This window comes from Plodia interpunctella, chromosome 25 (genome assembly GCF_027563975.2).
Source record: "Plodia interpunctella isolate USDA-ARS_2022_Savannah chromosome 25, ilPloInte3.2, whole genome shotgun sequence".
Classification (NCBI taxonomy): Eukaryota; Metazoa; Arthropoda; class Insecta; order Lepidoptera; family Pyralidae; genus Plodia; species Plodia interpunctella.
In genome coordinates, this window is record NC_071318.1 from 2828485 (window position 1) to 2846228 (window position 17744).

Below are 17744 nucleotides of genomic sequence, written 5' to 3' on the forward strand. Positions count from 1 at the left end.
TAAATCTTGAGATGCTATCAAAAAACAGGTTTATATATACAATTTTAAAAAAAAGCTTGTAAAAACCAAAACAAACATAATTAAAATTTATTTGCAGATAGCTTCCAAAATTTAAAAAGGCAAGGGACAAGATGACCAAGTCAGAAAAATTTAATGAATATTTATATATAATGTAATGAATAAATGAATCGTTATAATAATATACACTGAAACAACGCTACTGCATTGTATGAAGATATAAAGCTAGTTGGAAAGTCCATATTAAAAAATTATACAAATAAACTCAACCATAGTAGAAAACCAAAATGTTGTAACAACTTTTGTCAATAAGTCATCACTATAAACGCAATATTTAAGGTAAATGTCGAACAAAAACAGCTTTTTTTCGCTAAGATACTACTCAATCATTTTAGAGTGCTAAAATGTGTGTTTTTGTTTTTTGTTAAGTCACTAAAATAAAAATGTGTCAGTGTCGGTTGTAATTATGCCTATTGTAATGTAACTTAACTGTATTATAGAGTATGTTAGACTTTTTTAAACTTGTCTTTGGTTTATTATTTTTTAATTATCTATTTTTATCTTTTGTTTGGATGTAGGTACCTACTATTTTTATTAGAAATGCTGCTTATAATATAATTGTTTATAGGATACTATTCGATGTCCGGGGCTTCGCTCCCGTGGGAATTTTGAGGTAAAATGTAGCAATCTCACATAATATACCTTTTAAATTTACCTTATTCAATAAAAATAAAATGATTGGTCTTTTCTGAGAGATGCCAGACGACCAGTTGGAGAATCCTAACTATCTCAAGTTCCCAACTAATATTATAAATGCGAAAGTAAGTTTATTTGTTACCTCCTCACGCTTCATCCAAAACCAGTCTTAACTTTAATTTTAATCTTAACTTCGGAAAGTTAGTCCAAGTTGTGCTATAGAGTTTAAATAAATACATAGTATACATAAGTGATGGTAGGCTGAGTAGTCTCGTCCCGTGGAATATTAACACGAGCGAAACTGCCTACGGAAAAAAATCAATATATAAGTATAACTATATATAATATTATATATTGGTAAGGTTCCGAGCAAAAGGTATTGAGTATTGTCGTCATTATTTTAAACACCGGATTGATGTGTTAACATAATCAAATATATTTAAACACCAAAGTACATACATACATATGTATATGAAACATATATACATATAACTTGAAATCTATAAACAAAATTACCTGACTTTGTTAAGTGTAGAATTGCTTTTTATTTCCCGACGTTAGAAGGAGGTATAAGTTTAACGTGTCTGTGTATCTGTCTGTCTATGGCATCATGGAAGCCAAACGGCTGAACTGATTTTGATCTACTTCATTTTATTTGAAAGAGGATGTACCTAATCGAGAGTGTTCTTAGCTATGTTTGGAAAATGTGTGTTCAGATGAAAGCGGGACGCATAGAGATGCATCGGCGGGACCGCAGCGCGCAGCGACAATACTAGGCGTTAATCCATATATCTACCTACTCCTGATGCTTAATTATTATTAAATAGCTATTCAAACCAGCTCTGAATAAGACGAAATTTATGTATGCATAGATTTTTAAAATTACGTAATGAAATTTCATGGATTTTTCTTAATAGATAGAGTGATTCAAGAGGAAGGTTAATATGTGTATAACATGAATAATATTGCACCTCTTCAAAGCCAGGGCGGGACGCTAGTGAAGAATAAGACTAAGAAGCTTATTAGCATTGTATTCTTGGTCTTACCTGGTCAACAACAAAGTTCGCAGCCGTCATAAGAATGCGACTGCTTATCGAATTCAATCGCGCAACAGTCGCGCGAGTCTAGTCCACCAATCAAGACTAGCCAGTAGACCAACTAATCGTAACATTCATCTAGACGTGTACCACGACCAACATGTCTTGATGATAGATCTCTATTTTCAAGTTTTTAAGTTGAAGTTGCAATGAATGTACACGTAGATATGAATGAATGAATGAACAATTCGCGCTCGAATGTCATACCTACTTTCGCAATGTATTACAAAATGATGTCTATCAACGATGTCAAGGTCATCGGATGATGAATTAAATAACATTATTCATAAACTCAACGTTATTACTAGTTAATTTAACTGGTTATTCTACTATTTGGTATAGAAAGGCTGGTTGTAATTGTCAAAATTTACTTCTGTAGCGAGCAGACTCATTTCCTTTCGTGTGCGTTCGGAAGGAAACGAGCTCGTGGCTAAGAGACTGAATAAAAATTGTCATTCAAAATATATGTTTAATATACATTTATATATGACGACCTCGGTGGTGCAGTGGTAAAGTTCTTGCCACTGAACCGAGGTCTCGGATTCGATCCCCGGTCGGGTCATGATGGAAAATGATCTATTTCTGATTGACCCGGGTCTTGGATGTTTATCTATATATGTATATGTTATAAAATATAGTATCGTTGAGTTAGTATCCCATAACACAAGTCTCGAACTTACTTTGGGGCTCACTCAATCTGTGTGATTTGTCCTAATATTTAATAATATATTTTTATTTATTTCATTTATTATTATTTCCTTTATTATTTTTTCTAGTCTAGTGTCGTGTGCTCACTGCAAAAGCCTTCATTCTTCCAAGAATCTCTATAGGTTGAATCTCGCTGCCACCCTCTTTCGCGGTGTTCCCCTACCTCTACCCCTTCTGGCACTCACGGGGCCATCTTTTATAATTATTAAAATAAGACTATAAAAAATGGCACTTAGATAATTATGATCCAAGAGCTAGACAGTAAAGAAAAAAATTTCAAAATATATGTCATGAATTTTTTGAACTAATTAAAAATTACAAAGCATTACATATTTTTTCTTAATAAACAGGTATTATTTTTCATAAAGGATTATTATACCAAATTTTATTCTATTTATTCAATTGAGTAAACAGAAATATATATCTGCAATATGCTTCATCAAAATTTCAATAAATTTAAAAAAATTTTAGAAACCAATACCAACTTAAGATGTTATCTTCATTAAAATGTTTGCTTTTGTTTTTATTGAAATTTTAATGCAGGACGGTGCTCAATTTATTAGGTCAATTTTTGAGAAATTTAATTATTGAAAAAAACTATGATGCTGCGAATTCCAAGTAGTCAAAGTTAAAGTAAAAAATGGCACTTAAATACTTAAGTTTTTATTATTATTTAAATCATTATGGCCTCATCACTATAATTTATTTACCCACTATATTTTGCCCACGAATCCGCCTGAGGAAAAATTTAAACTAGAATATGAGCAGATGCGTCGCCACAGTTACTGGCTACAACAACGTGGCCGAACTTTTATTGATAGTTCCCCATTTTACCGCGAAACTTCTTTCATAGCACGGAAACTAGGTATATCGTTAATCATACGTATACATACGTATACATGGGAACATAATATTATATTTATGACGTAAAATATATTTATCATCTAAATCATTTTAGTGAGTGGCGAAAAACTATTTGTGTCACAATTTTTATTACCTACTCAATCTCGCAAAATCTGCTGAACGGATTTTGATAAAATTTAATAAACGAAGACAACCTGTGCCAAACCAGTAGAATATAACCTAGAATACTTTCAAATAATGCTTTTAGCTATAACTATATTGTATTTTTGTGCAATCAATACAAATAAGATAATTTTCATGATAAAAAGACAGCTAAATTACGACTTAATTACATTTCTTTATATATAATAATAATATAGCTAATCTGTGATAAGTTATTATAGTCAAATGTCCTGGAGAACACATAATAATTTTTCTTTGCCCGTGAATGACATTCTATGTCTAGGAAAATTGAATCGACTTCATCATTATTGATGACATTCAAGAATATGATCATGGATCTCATCAATATAATGTTGTTGTTTATATGATTTAATATCTAAAATGACATTTCCTTTTGCATTGTCAATTTTTTCTATTTCTTTCATTGTTAAAAGTATTATTTACTTCTATATATATATATTTTACACTACCAAGCCAATAGACATGCAGTCCACCTAGACAAAGTGTAAAAAGCTCCGTCAATGGATCTCCAAGATGATTAATGGTTGTAGGGACCACAACCAGGGGTGTCACACGCACGTTACCTACTTTGTGGTATCACATCAAATCATTTGTTGCGTCCTTAATGTAAAATACAGGTATTTTCAAAGAATTACAACCAATTAAGAGCCCTGACGGGCGCTGCAATGAGAGAAGGGCCATTATATTACAAAAACTAAATTAGTATCCCTATACTTGATTTGATTCTTTTGCCACAGTATATTACACTGCATTTATTATTTTAATTTTAACATATCAATTATTTATTTTTGTACATTAAAGTTGTTCCAATCTAGCGGCCTGTTTTGTTTCGCTCGTATGAAACCATAATAAAAATATAGCCTATGGTACTCGTGAAGGTTTCGTCTGTTTCTTTGCCAAATTTCATCAATAATGGCTCAAAATTATCAAAATCTCGTTAATATTTATTATGTATAATAAATCCATTTAACATGACTCAAAAGTTGTTTCAGTTTATTCATTACAAACAAAGAAACAAAAAACAAAAATACACATCTTGTCTCTTTATAATATTAGTATCATGTACGGACAAAAAAAAATAATATTTGTCACATATACTAGTATCAAGAAGAGGCGGTCATTTCGTGGGAATTCAATATCTGTCCGATCGAGATACACCATCACAGGGCACAGTGCCTGTTAAGGCGAGGCCTAATCACGATTTTCGGAAAACTGTCTTTAAACGTCAAGTGTGAACCATAAGTTAGACGTACTAAAGATAAAATGCTAAACTCATTAAATCAAACTACAAATAAAATTGTCAAGACAAGTTATTTTTTCCTTTGTCGGCGAAAATTACCGTAATTTAAGCGGTAATAGTAAAAAAAAATAAAAAAATAAAATAAAGAATACAATTATCTGAAAGAATAACCGCTTATTTTTTGATATTTAATCATAATTAAAAGAAAACCGCTAAAAACATTACCCCAGTAGTCTAACAAGGCCAGCCAACAAAAACACAAAATACTGAACGCCCGAAAAGGAACTTTATGTGTCGCTTGCTAATGTCTCGCCTTAAAACACTATTACTGGACACTTTACCACAGGTTAAATCTAACATATATCACGTTCTAGATGTATTAATATAAGACTGAAAAAAAAATGCACCAAAATTTTTTCTCTTCTTAAATTTTTAAGGTTTGTATTTTTATGACCGGCTGCTTCTGACGACAACCTTGGGAATGCTGTTGTTTTGCTTGTCAGCTGCGTAAAGCTTTATATGTCCCGTCGTGAACTAGGTCGAAATCCACGGTTTTGGAATGGATCCTATTCTAGATGTATATAGGTATGGTAAACAGAATTTAACGAAATATTCAATTTGTTATACTTATAGCCCATAGTAAAGTACTTCAAATGTATGGATATATTTTTATGATTTATATTGTCGCCGTAATCAATCACAGCACAGCGTCGCATCGCTTCATGCAGTGTTGAGTGAATCAGTTAGGACGCCGGGTTATCTGGCAGCTGAGGTGCGCATGGGAATTAAATAATTTATGTCTTATGGAGCGAGCATAGGGTTGGCAATTAAGATATTGTAAAATTATATTTTACTAGCTGCGCCCCGGGGCTTCGCTCCCGTGGGAATTTCGGAATAAAAGGCACCCAATAAAAGGCAATATGTTATTCCAGGTTATATTCTACCACCGTGTACCAAATTTCATAACAATCCGTCCAGTAAATTTTGCGTGAAAGAGTAACAAATATACATGCACAGATACATCCTCACAAACTTTCGCATTTATAATATTAATAGGATTAAATTTTAAGTATAACACTTACGAGAAAATGACACTTTGTTTTTATTGTTCTACGTGTGAATAGTCACACATAGACGTTTTCTTCGTGAAGCCTATAACCAAAAATCCGCATTCTCTCAGTTTCTTTCGGAGCTGTGACGCCACGGAATCCGTTGTCAGTGTAAAAATAACCTTGAAATTTTGTGTTTTCTGACTTTAAACCTCCTTGGGAATGATATTGTTGTCGCTTCTATAAGCGACACACAGCCTAGGCAGCTGATATACAACAATATAATTCCTTGGGAATTATATTGGTTTAAAGTCAGAAAACACAAAATTTCAAGGTTATTTTTACACTGACAACGGACTCCGTGGCGTCACAGCTCCGAAAGAAACTGAGAGAATGCGGATTTTTGGTTATAGGCTTCACGAAGAAAATTGTAATCAGTATTTCTGCACATTTAAAACTGAAACTAACAAAATAAAACCGAATATATCTGGCCATCGACATCTTGTTTCCAAGGTTGTCATGTGAAAATTTAGAGATTTTTTTTTCATTATTTACATCCCTATCGTTTTTAAAACAATTTACTTTATGAACAGTTTACTCTCAAGGTGAGAATAAGCATTACTTTTAATATGTGGCGACCCTCGGTTCACCCCTTGTGGATTACAAAATTAGGCTGATGTAATCCACCCTGGGCCTAATTCGGAGTGTTCATTTTAAGTGTGTTTATCAGCCGCAATAGGGTGAAACATAGAATATAACCATTAAAAAGCCATTATACACCATATACAAATTTTTATAGCATATTATTGCATGATATCTACACACAAAGTGCATAGATTATTTAAAAATATCAAAACATTGCTAAGTATGGATATTTTTGTTTACTGTTTTGTAAAGAATGATAAAGAATGAAATGAAAAATATAATGTATTTTCCACAAACACCAATAAAATACAATAACATTTAATATTATTTAATGCTAGATATTACCCTGGGCTTTGCTTTCGTGGGAATTTTGAGACAAAATATAGCCTATAGCAATTGGATAACGTACCTTCCTAATGGTTTAAGAATTTTTGAAATCGGTTCAGTAGTTTCGAAGATTACCCGCCTCAAACTCACAAACGCTTATCTCTTTAGAATAATAGTATACATTGGGCAGTAGAGAATAACTGAAATATATAATGAATAACTTTATAATTACAGCATCACATTCTTTTAGGGAATGGCTGAGGAAGTAAGCAGGAAAACTCTCAGATGAGAGAGAGAGGGAGAGAGAATTCTGTAATGGATAAAGCCCCATACACCAAGGCGATGTCTCCCCGAGCGAGAAAATCGTGGCGATATAATCGTGGATACAGGCGCCATAGAAAGTGTTTAGAAATATGTATGACGACGATAATATTGACGCAGTTCTCTCTCTCGTGGAGACAGCGTCCAAGAGTTCTATCTCGAATCTAGATCACCACACTTTGCTATCAAAATCAAATCATTTATTCCGAAAAAATGCCGAAAGAAACTCATTCAAACAGTGTTGGTCCCTATTATGCCAGAAAGGCTTACCATTTTTTAAATATAAATTTATAATTTAAGCTGTACCGGGTGGCGGATTTGTTGGTAAAATTGTTATTGAGTTGATAGATAGTATGCTAGCGTATCACTTATGAGAAGAGTCTCCAGGTCTTAATATTACGTACATTAACATTTAAAGCGATACTAGTATGCTAGATCTGAAATGCGTGTGACACCCCTGGTGTTGTGGTGACCACTCCCCATCAGGTAGGCTCCATGACTATTGCCGACTTGATAATATAAAAAGACTATGTTTTTTTGTATACTATATATAGACGCCTTTTGCTGTAGAAACCCTGGGTCCTTGGGGTGTGGTTACAAAAACCCTTTACAAAGAAATTTCCGCACGCCTGGTCGATGTCTCCGGGGACCCAAGGGCTGGTGACTATTTTGGCCAACGTTTGAGTTTGGCCATACAAAGAGGAAATGTCGCCAGCATTCTGGGAACTTTACCGCACGACCACGGCGATTTAGTGTCATTTTTTTATTTAAATTAATTTAGTATTTATTATTTTAGTTTTAATTTATAGTGATTATGTTGTAAATATTTTTATTATTGTAGTATATATTTTACTTTAAAAAAGTAACTATGTAATACTTTTTAATAAACGCAAGGTTGTGTTACTATGAATAAACAACCGACATCTTTTGATAAATTATAAAATCTACATATAGTATAAGAAATTATACTTACTGATAAATAAAACTAACATCGTCGTCCTCACGACGTGTGCGATATATCGTCCGCGCATTGTGGCCAATCTGAAACAAACACACAGATATATTACATAGACAGACCAATTTATATTAGTGAAGACAATACTGTTAAAAGCCTAAATTATGACAAGTTATCATAAGGTGTGTTCATTACGTATACTAGATACACTGGGCGGTTTTACCAGAGTAATTATTTCAAAGTTTTTACCTGGGCTTCGTGACCTCATAGCCACGAACGCCACATGCGGAGATGCGGAGAAAAAAGCTTTATCTATCTTAATACTACGTTTTTCTTAATGGCGATGTCGTAATAAGGAAAACTAAAAATAAAAAAGGTTGTTAGATAAATACTCTTTGAATAGGTACCTATGGATGAGATCAGAAAGGTAGACTTAAGGAAATTCTCCTTAACATAATGTTATCCATTTTATTTTACCATTTCCCCATGGAATAACAATTTTAATGAATTATAATGAAGCAGTGGTGGTGTAATGGTTAAGACGCCCGCCTGTGGATCGAAAGGTCTCAGGTTCGTATCCTACTCGTGCCATATTAGTTTGTGTACCAATCTGACTCATATATAGTAGTTTTCATAGACCACCACTTGCTTCCGTTGAAGGAAAACATCGTGAGGAAACCTACACACTGGTGGACAGTTTAGTTCACTAGTGTGTTAATAAGTGGCCAATGGGTCATGGTTACATATAATCTAAGTAAATTGTAGGTTAATGCAGTCGTACAAATACGTCATAATGGCTATACATTAGCGCTAATACAGTTCGCTGAACTTTGCCGAATTCGGTATACATTGCTGGTTTTTATTGCGGTAATAAAAGCTGTCGTGCAAATCACGCAATGTTTATGCATTCGCTTCGACATCTGAGTGTGACGTTAGCCGTGCCGACAGTACATGAACCGTAAGTGTGTCAATGACGATCACTCATCAATGACATTGGAGATTGGGCAGTTCCACAATGATGATATAATTATGTACGTACAGTCAACAGCATATCCAGTCCCCTACATGACCCTCTATGGCGCGATAATAGCGGTGAGTTTGCCATGAATTTGGATAGGTTGATGTGCTGTTGACTGTACTATGTCATATATGTGTGAATAGAGTTCGTATTATGCTATATGTAATGACCTTAAATATAAAAAATCACAATGAATGGTTCCTAAAAAAAATTTCGGCGTATGGTCCCGTCCTAGACAACTGGTTTTGTAGATTCAGCGGTGGTTTTACCTGCCTGGCGTCAACCCTCTTTTGGAATGATGCTGTTGCTTATCTGTCGAAATGTTTATATAATAAGACTTTTTAGTGACCAATCCCGTATCCGACCACAGAGAAAGTCGCTTAACCTCCATTATAGCAGGCCAAGCCAAGCTGCCATATACTTAAGTATCTGTTAAGCTATTTTAAGAAATATTTTCTTGATGTTTTAACGTGTTCACGCCGCGACCGCCGCGCGCCGTCAAGGCATAATAAAGATAATGTTTTAATGTCAGGTATAACAAAGAATTCCCGAGAAATAACTTCCGACCGCGGTATACTTTGCTTTGGTTTATTTCAAAGGCAGACTATTTCTTTATGCAGTGGCGTAACGTGGACTACTTTAGACGCGGGCAAAACGCGTCAAGGGTGCCCTTTTTTTTCTTTCCTAAGGTCTACACAATATACTATTTCTCTTGCATAACGTATATATTTATATATGTTATGGACCAGGTGATTAATTCTCGCCGAAATTCATTTTTGATTTACCAAAAAGCGATACACGATATCTAAACCTCATTAAACAAATATAATGCCAGAGGGAAAATTTTGATTACATTTGAAAAATTTTATGCAATTGAAGTCTAATGGCCATACAGTGCGTATAGTAAAATGAATGCTTCGCGAATTGGTAGCATTCGATGTGTAGAAAACTCGTGACACCCCTTAATGTACGAAGCCGAGGCCAGGACACACAACGCCCACGCTTAGCTACACCACTTTCCATAAGCACTAGCTAGTCATATTTTTAACTCCTGTGTATAACCACATACTTTCTTTGTATTTAATATTAAAAGAGTATAAAAATAGTTTTACCACAAACGATATATATTCATTCATATCGAGTGTGGCTAACACTGGTATCAGATTTTATTGAAGTCGTTTAGACGACTTCAATAAAATCTGCGAACGAAAGATATGACTTTTACTACTACACAACCACTGGCAAGTAGCCACTAGTTGGCGATAGGTAGTCATGCCTTGTCATGCATACACACTAGTGACTAAACTATCATCCAATGTGCTTCCAGTCGTGAAGGTTTCCTCAAGTTTTTCTTGATTTGGTGCAAGATTCCGTTACAGATACACAGACAGATAGATGGTAAAATAAGTAAAAAGTTATAATATTATTAACTAATTTGCCGAAATAATATTCCAATTTGAATTTGAAACACGAATTTCCAATTCTTATTTCAAATTTAATTTGGAATTTGCGAAATTGTAGACACGTTGTAGCTATTTTAGATTGAATATAAATTAATTATTTTCTTCTATTTTTCAAAGGTCGAAAAGACGTGATTAAGACTCTAATTTACTCACGATTCGTGTAATTAATTATACATAAATTATGTTTTAATGTATTCCATTTGTCGTGAAATCTTTCTCTAACCTTGGAGATAATAAACATAACTTGTAACAGCTATTTTAATAGCTATTACATGTCATTCTCTATCGTTTCGTGGAGTCACAGCACGCCAGGATTAGAGATTCAAGGACACATATTAAATAACATTTTAACAACAGCCTGATTTTACCTAGACACAGTTATTTTTACTATCTGATTGAGTGTTGGGCAAAATCCTCCCACAAATCCTTCCACGCATTCCTGTCCTCGGTGCTCTCTTGCTGTTCCTTGTCCCCATATCTCTTCTTATTTTCCTGCCTCCGTCGGTAGGAATCCAAGTAGTCATCATATCATATCGAGTGTCGCCTAAAGGCATCTGTCATGTCTTTTACGACTGCTTACCGCCATCAAGTGGCGGCAGGTAACCAACCAGTGTGCAGGTTTCCTCACGATGTTTTCCTTCACCGGAAGCCAGTGGTGGTCTATGAAAACTACTATATATGAGTCAGATTGGTATACAAAGTCATATGGCACGAGTAGGATACGAACCTGAGACCTTTCGATCCACAGGCGGGCGTCTTAACCATTACACCACCACCGCTATGTATAGTCAAACTGTCATCTGTGCATGCGGCAGACATGACCGTCACTTCAATCTGCCTTTGTTCCCACAACTATGTTTGTGACACGGCATAGTGTTCCTCACTCGGTCTAAGAGTTTGCATCTGTGTGTACAGACACAGTATCAAGTCTTTATACACGTCCCTGTGTATGCTTAGATCTTTGAAACTACACAATGGATTTTGATGTAGGTTTTTAAATAGAGTGATTCAAGAGAAATGTTTATTATATTATATTATACACTTATATGCATAATATTGCACCCGAGCGAAGCCGGGGCGGGTCGATAGTATCATATATGGTAAAAATGTTAGGTCCTTACATATGAAATTGGCGTTTTGTTGTACTGGTCACTTTAATCACAAATTTCTCCTCTTTGGTTAGGAATTCCAAATTAAAATTTATACAGCTATTTACACATGTATTTTTATTTCGTTAACCGTCATTCATTTGTTTTTTTTTCTGATTTTTTTGTTTGCGTCACTCAGTTTGGAATGGAAAACTTGAAATATCGCGAATATTTACAAGGGTTAATGATGTGTTAATGAAGGGTTAATGATGTGTATGGCAGTCGGGTCGCAAAAGAAAACACATTACGTTTTTGGTTCCAACGTTTTCGTTCTGGAAATTTTGACCTGCAGAAGAAGCCCCGTGGACGGCCGGAGACCCTAGTTGATAATAAAGAATTGAAGGCTATTGTGGAAGCGGATCCATCGCAAACCACGTCCGAGTTAGCTTCAGGCTTCGGTGTTAGTGATAAACCTATTTTAATTCACTTGAAGCAAATTGGGAAGATTAAGAAACTTGAAAGGTGGGTACCTCACGAATTGAGTGAAGCAAACCGGCAAACGCGTGACGACTGCTGCGTTACATTACTTAACCGCACAACAATGAAGGGTTTTTAAATTAAACCACTACCTGTGTTGAAAAGCGGATTCTCTGCTCCAACAGATTACCACTTTTTTCAAAATTTGGATAACTTCTTCCAAGGGAAAAAAATCAACTCCGATAGGGCAGTTCAAACCGCCTTCAAAGATTTTATTGATTCCCGTCCGAATGGTTTTTTAGTAAAGGGATCAATGAACTACCTATGAGATAGCAAAAGTGCATAGACAATAATGGTTCTTACTTTGATTAAATAAATATATTATATTAAAAAATATTCGACTTTTTGTTTCTCCTATACCAAACGCCAATTTTATATGTAAGGACCTAATAATAGGAATTCCTTTATTTATTAGTTTTTGAAAATGATTACATCCACGTTATTGTATATCAAATGAATCCTAAGCCATATTGTGGGCATCGACTACAAAAAGTGCCATTTTTAATTTATTTTATAAAATAAAGGACAACGGCTTTCCCCCTTTCCCTTAATTGACTCTAACAATCTGCGCAGAACGAAAATTCACTAACAGTCTATTTGTCATTTGCCTTTCTCCCAAACAAGTATGGACAGTAAATTAAGTTAACCATAGAACACCTAGATGAATCAAGGGTACAAAAAGTTACTCGTAGAACACCTAGGTGAACCAGTTCGGTGATCCACGGGTCAGAAAGGGGGAAAAAGGCTTTAAACCAACTAATTAAAAGCTTGTATAATAATAACACCGTCACTGTACAAGTACTCGCGACTACTAAACCAATTTACACAATTAGCTTGTTTTAATTAATAACCGCCCTTAAAAACACAACTCGAAAGCCACTACAGTTTGTTATTTTATTCCCGGGTTTCGCGAATTTCTGTTAATTTAAAGGACGTTGGAAACTGTAAAATTAACCTAAAAGTTACTGAGCTTGCACAATGACTACTTGTAACATAGACTACACAATTAGGTATTACTGCTAATGCTGGTGTTAGATTTTAATAAAGTCGCCTAAAGGTCTCTGACAAGTTTAATGATCAAGCTAAATGATAAGCTTATACAAATATTTTTTTATTCACACAATGTAGGTATGTATTACAAGAGCATTTTGGAAATATGTAAATATACTCCCAGTGTGTTTCCAATAATACGTGATATTTGTGTAACAAAGTTCATCAAAGTCTATTCGCATGAAATATGTAAACATTCATATCGAAATCATCATCTAAATAGGCCTCTCTCAACGATTTCCCAAACGGCCGATAAATAGCTGTAACGGCCGATAAGTATATAAAGTGATATGAGTGATGAAGCAAAATATAAATTTAGCCTTTTTTTAATTGGTTACAAAGTAAAGGGGGAATCAAGAACCATGATCTTAGCCTTGTAGGGACTCGACATTGAGCCAGGATGCGCGATGAGCCGTGAAATTTAATGAATCATTATCTCAAAATAAAATAAACACAGAAGTGTCGCTGCGTACTTTCACTTTCTAAAATATAAAATATCTCTACTATATAGAAATCTAGAAGAGATATTTTACATTTGAGTGAGCCAAAGTGTTGGAAATACTTAATTCTGTGCAAGTATTGTAATGTTAGTGTTGTAACAGAAATTTCCAAGACCAATACATTAAGTAAAACCTTCAAGCCCTTTTTACTGTAAAAGCAAACCCTCGCCCATCATTTCCTGCAAAATTAATTCCATGAGTCGACAAATAACCTTCTTGATTTTTCTGTTTGTCCTAATGGTTAGCTGGGAGAGAATGCTTTTAGTATTAATTAACCACATAAAAATTGTTTATATATTGATTCTCGATTCTCCGCGCTCGACTGTTTAAGTTCGCTTTTTGTTTATAAATATGTTTTTCTACTTGGAACAATAGGTAAAGTTTATTAAATAAATAAATAAATAACCTGGCCGAGAGCGTATAAAAATTGTACCTACTTCCTATAACATCAATAAATATGACTTTGAATATGGTGCAATCGAATATGTGTCTGTGCCGAACTTATTGAATAGAAGTTAGAAAATTTACGCGAATTCAAACGAATGAGTGCAATACATTTATCTTCATTTATGACTGAATGTTAGCTGTCACTTGCTTTACTTGAATTTTATCCAAAGCCATATCATGCCAGAGTATCTGAATAATTACTCGAGTGTTTTGAATCCCGTCCACTCTCCGACGTTTCTGAGCCCTATCAACTTGGGCCTTGCATTACACATTACATTTTCAGCGACTGCATCTGTACAATCCATTTCTACGTCATTGTCCCGATAAGAATGGCAGGTAATGGTACGAATTAAACGACTTTCCGTGAAGGCTTCTCTTTTTTGTTTGTTTTTGATGCCCTTGTGTAGACAAGGTCGTTGAAGAATTGATGGACCAATGCTAAGAAAGGTGATTGTTTAAGTAGGTAATTACATTATTTTATTTTTATTCGTAATTATGTTTAACTGTGAATGGAAGCGAAAATCAAATCATAATTTAAAAATTCTTTATTTTCTCTACAATCCACAGATGTATTAAAAATGCTACAATCTTAAAAAGCGGTGATGGTCCATTGGTTATGACGCCCGAAAGCTATACCAATCTGACTAGTATATCATGTTTAATATATTATTTCATCGGCCAAAACTTACTTACGTTTAAGGAAAATATGTTGAGGAAACATGCTCTCAATAATTTATCATATTCTGTGTGAAATAGAGAAGACACAAAACACTCCATTAATATTGCCAAGAAAGTCGTTGTGTGTGTTTCATTCCACTTAATGATAACGACCCTCGGCCTTGAGGAATGAGACTGTAAATAAAGAATTGTGAGTGGTAATTCTGATTTCTGTGTACAAATAAAATTAATAACATAATTTTGAAAATCATTTTCCCTATATATTAAAGAAGAAGTCCCCTGGTGCGTCTGTCTGTATGAATGCGATAAACACAAAAACGAAGTTAGATTTTTATACGGTTTTCACCAATAGATATAGTGATTTCTGTGGAAGGTTTATGTTTATAATTCATTATCCGCTTTTTTACTTTTTCGTATCCCCAGTTGTTACACCAATGACCTTCATCCTTAACGATATCAAACATTCCTTGGGCACAAGAGTAGGGAATCGAAAGAGAGACAAAGCGCTTGGTAGTTCTCAAAGTCAGAGCGTTTCGGACGCAGCGGCCGCGCTGTCATTACAATTTTTCAAATTTTAACAAAGACAAGAATTAGTTTTACTGTCGGACTTTGAAATAATTAATCTATACTGCAGTAATATCAATTTTATGAATGATTTCGGAAATGATACCTTCCCCAAGAAAATTGACAGCCGCAGCAGCTGTGGAAACGCTCTGAGAACTATCTATTAAGGAGCGTCCGAAATTTATTACGTTTACTCCTCCGGATCAAGCTAAGTGTTTACATTTTTTTGACTATTTATTTACACTTTATTATAAATATATATTAGGACAAATCACACAAATTGAACCTGCCCCAAAGCAAGTTCGAGACGTGTGTTATGGGATACTAACTCAACGATATTTTATAACAAATACACATATACATATATAAACATCCAAGACCCGGCCAATCAGAAAAAATCATTTTCCATCGTGACCCGACGGGTCACGATGGAAAATGATGACGGGACGGGATGACGGGACGGGATCGAACCTGGGACCTGCCTCTGAACCGAGTTCAGAGGCAAGCATTTTACCACTGCGCCACGGAGGTCGACAATTATTCCACTAAAAACAATTTAATGAATGATGATGTGAGGTTAGTATGTACGACTTTAAAATAAAGTTATTTTCTTCTTAAATATTGTATATATCCTATCGGCTTAACAAAACACAAGGTCAATGGCTTACAATTTTCCTTCAATATTATGTGCAGCTTTATCATTTTCACATTTACCACAACAAAACTTTAGCGACACCTGTCATAGTCATAAAATGACATTTGAATGAAAATTACAAATCGTAAAATTGAAAATGGTCCCGTACAAGTGAGTCGCAGACTATCATGAAATTCGAGTAATCCTCATACATATTATAAAACATCGTCCTATGCCGTGTTTGTGTATCTGTCTGTTTGTTTGTTGGTACCGAAGCTCCTAAATATATGAACCAATTTTATTCCAATTTTTTTTTTAAATTAATTTAAGAGTGTACTAAATCACTACTCAATGTTGGAGCTGTTCGTTAACCTGAGGAACCCCAAAATAAAATAATGCGAAATGTCAAAACAGCGCGAATCTGTAATTGTGAAAACCATGGACGTGCTAAAGCCTAGTCTAATTAACGTAAACAGAGAGACAGATGATTTTAAATAAACCCGTGAACATTTTTTGTGTAATTTAAGGCAGAAGAGGAAGAATATCGATGAATGAATATGTTAAAAAAATGCAAATGAATGATGAAGAATCAATTTGTAATAGAAATCCCAAACTATAATAGATGCAAAAATAAGTAAGTGTTTTTTTGTTACTTTACGATTTATCTACATATCCTGTCACAGCTAGCCTACCCTTCACACAAGTAAATCTACAGGAAAATCTAGTTAAATTAAGTTCACTTTTCAATCCGATAAAATATTTGTGAAACATTTTAAAAAAATAATAAAAACCAATGACTGGACCTCCGTGTAATACTATAAACATTATATAAATTATATTGAAGAAAAACTTTGTGAGAAAACCTGCACACTGGTTGATTATCAACTTGTGTGTGAAATAGAGAAGGCAATGGCAAATCACTCCATTAATACACACAACAACTTTCTTGTCACTACAAGAATGTTGTTGTGTGTATTTCATTCCACAGAAATAACCACAGAAATGACCACGACTATGAAGAACAATTTTAGTAAAAATAAAATGGCAAGACCAGCTCCATTTTTTGCTGCATTAAAATCTCCGCATTCGCCTAATTATCAAAATGTTTAAAGTATGGAGATAAAGCTTTGTGCGTTCTTTACATTTTATTAATAAATTTCTTGATCGTATTTTTAAGCAATAAAGTTTAAGTAAAATATAATTGATATAGCCTCGCAATGACTTTATTTATTTTACAAAATGATAAATACGTTTGATAGTAAACACGCGGAGATGAAAGAATACATGTACTGCGTGTGATATCAACCAAACTTAGGTCTAGACCAAGATAAGTAGACTACACCAAAGTTTTAAGGTAATCCATTGTGTAAAGCACCCGAGCAAAGCCGCTACTTAATTAATAACTTCTTTCACATCAATTCAACAGCAGCGACGCGCTCACAAAGCTTGACTTCTATACGATTTATGTGCTTATTTACTATGCGGATAGTTCACCCGCATCAAAATAACTGTGCCCACTGGGCCGAGCACAGATGCGTGGGGAAAAAATTTAAAAAAAACGCAATATGCGCCAGCCCGGTGATCACTAACGGGTTGAATACGGCAGCGTGTAATATTAATTGCAAACTTCACACATCAGTTCAGATATGATTGCGTGATTTA

General features: G+C 34.4%; 1 protein-coding gene across 4 annotated transcripts in view; it reads right to left on the reverse strand.

Moving 5' to 3' along the window:
• Positions 1 to 17744, reverse strand: part of LOC128680776 (uncharacterized) — a 75744-nt gene that overhangs the window by 33694 nt on the left and 24306 nt on the right. For all 4 annotated transcript variants that reach the window (XM_053764179.2, XM_053764181.2, XM_053764182.2 and 1 more), the window contains exon 2: positions 8122 to 8189. In XM_053764179.2, the coding sequence (XP_053620154.1) occupies positions 8122 to 8179 (58 nt within the window). In that variant the 5' untranslated portion in view covers positions 8180 to 8189. The remainder of the gene's footprint in view (positions 1 to 8121; positions 8190 to 17744) is intronic.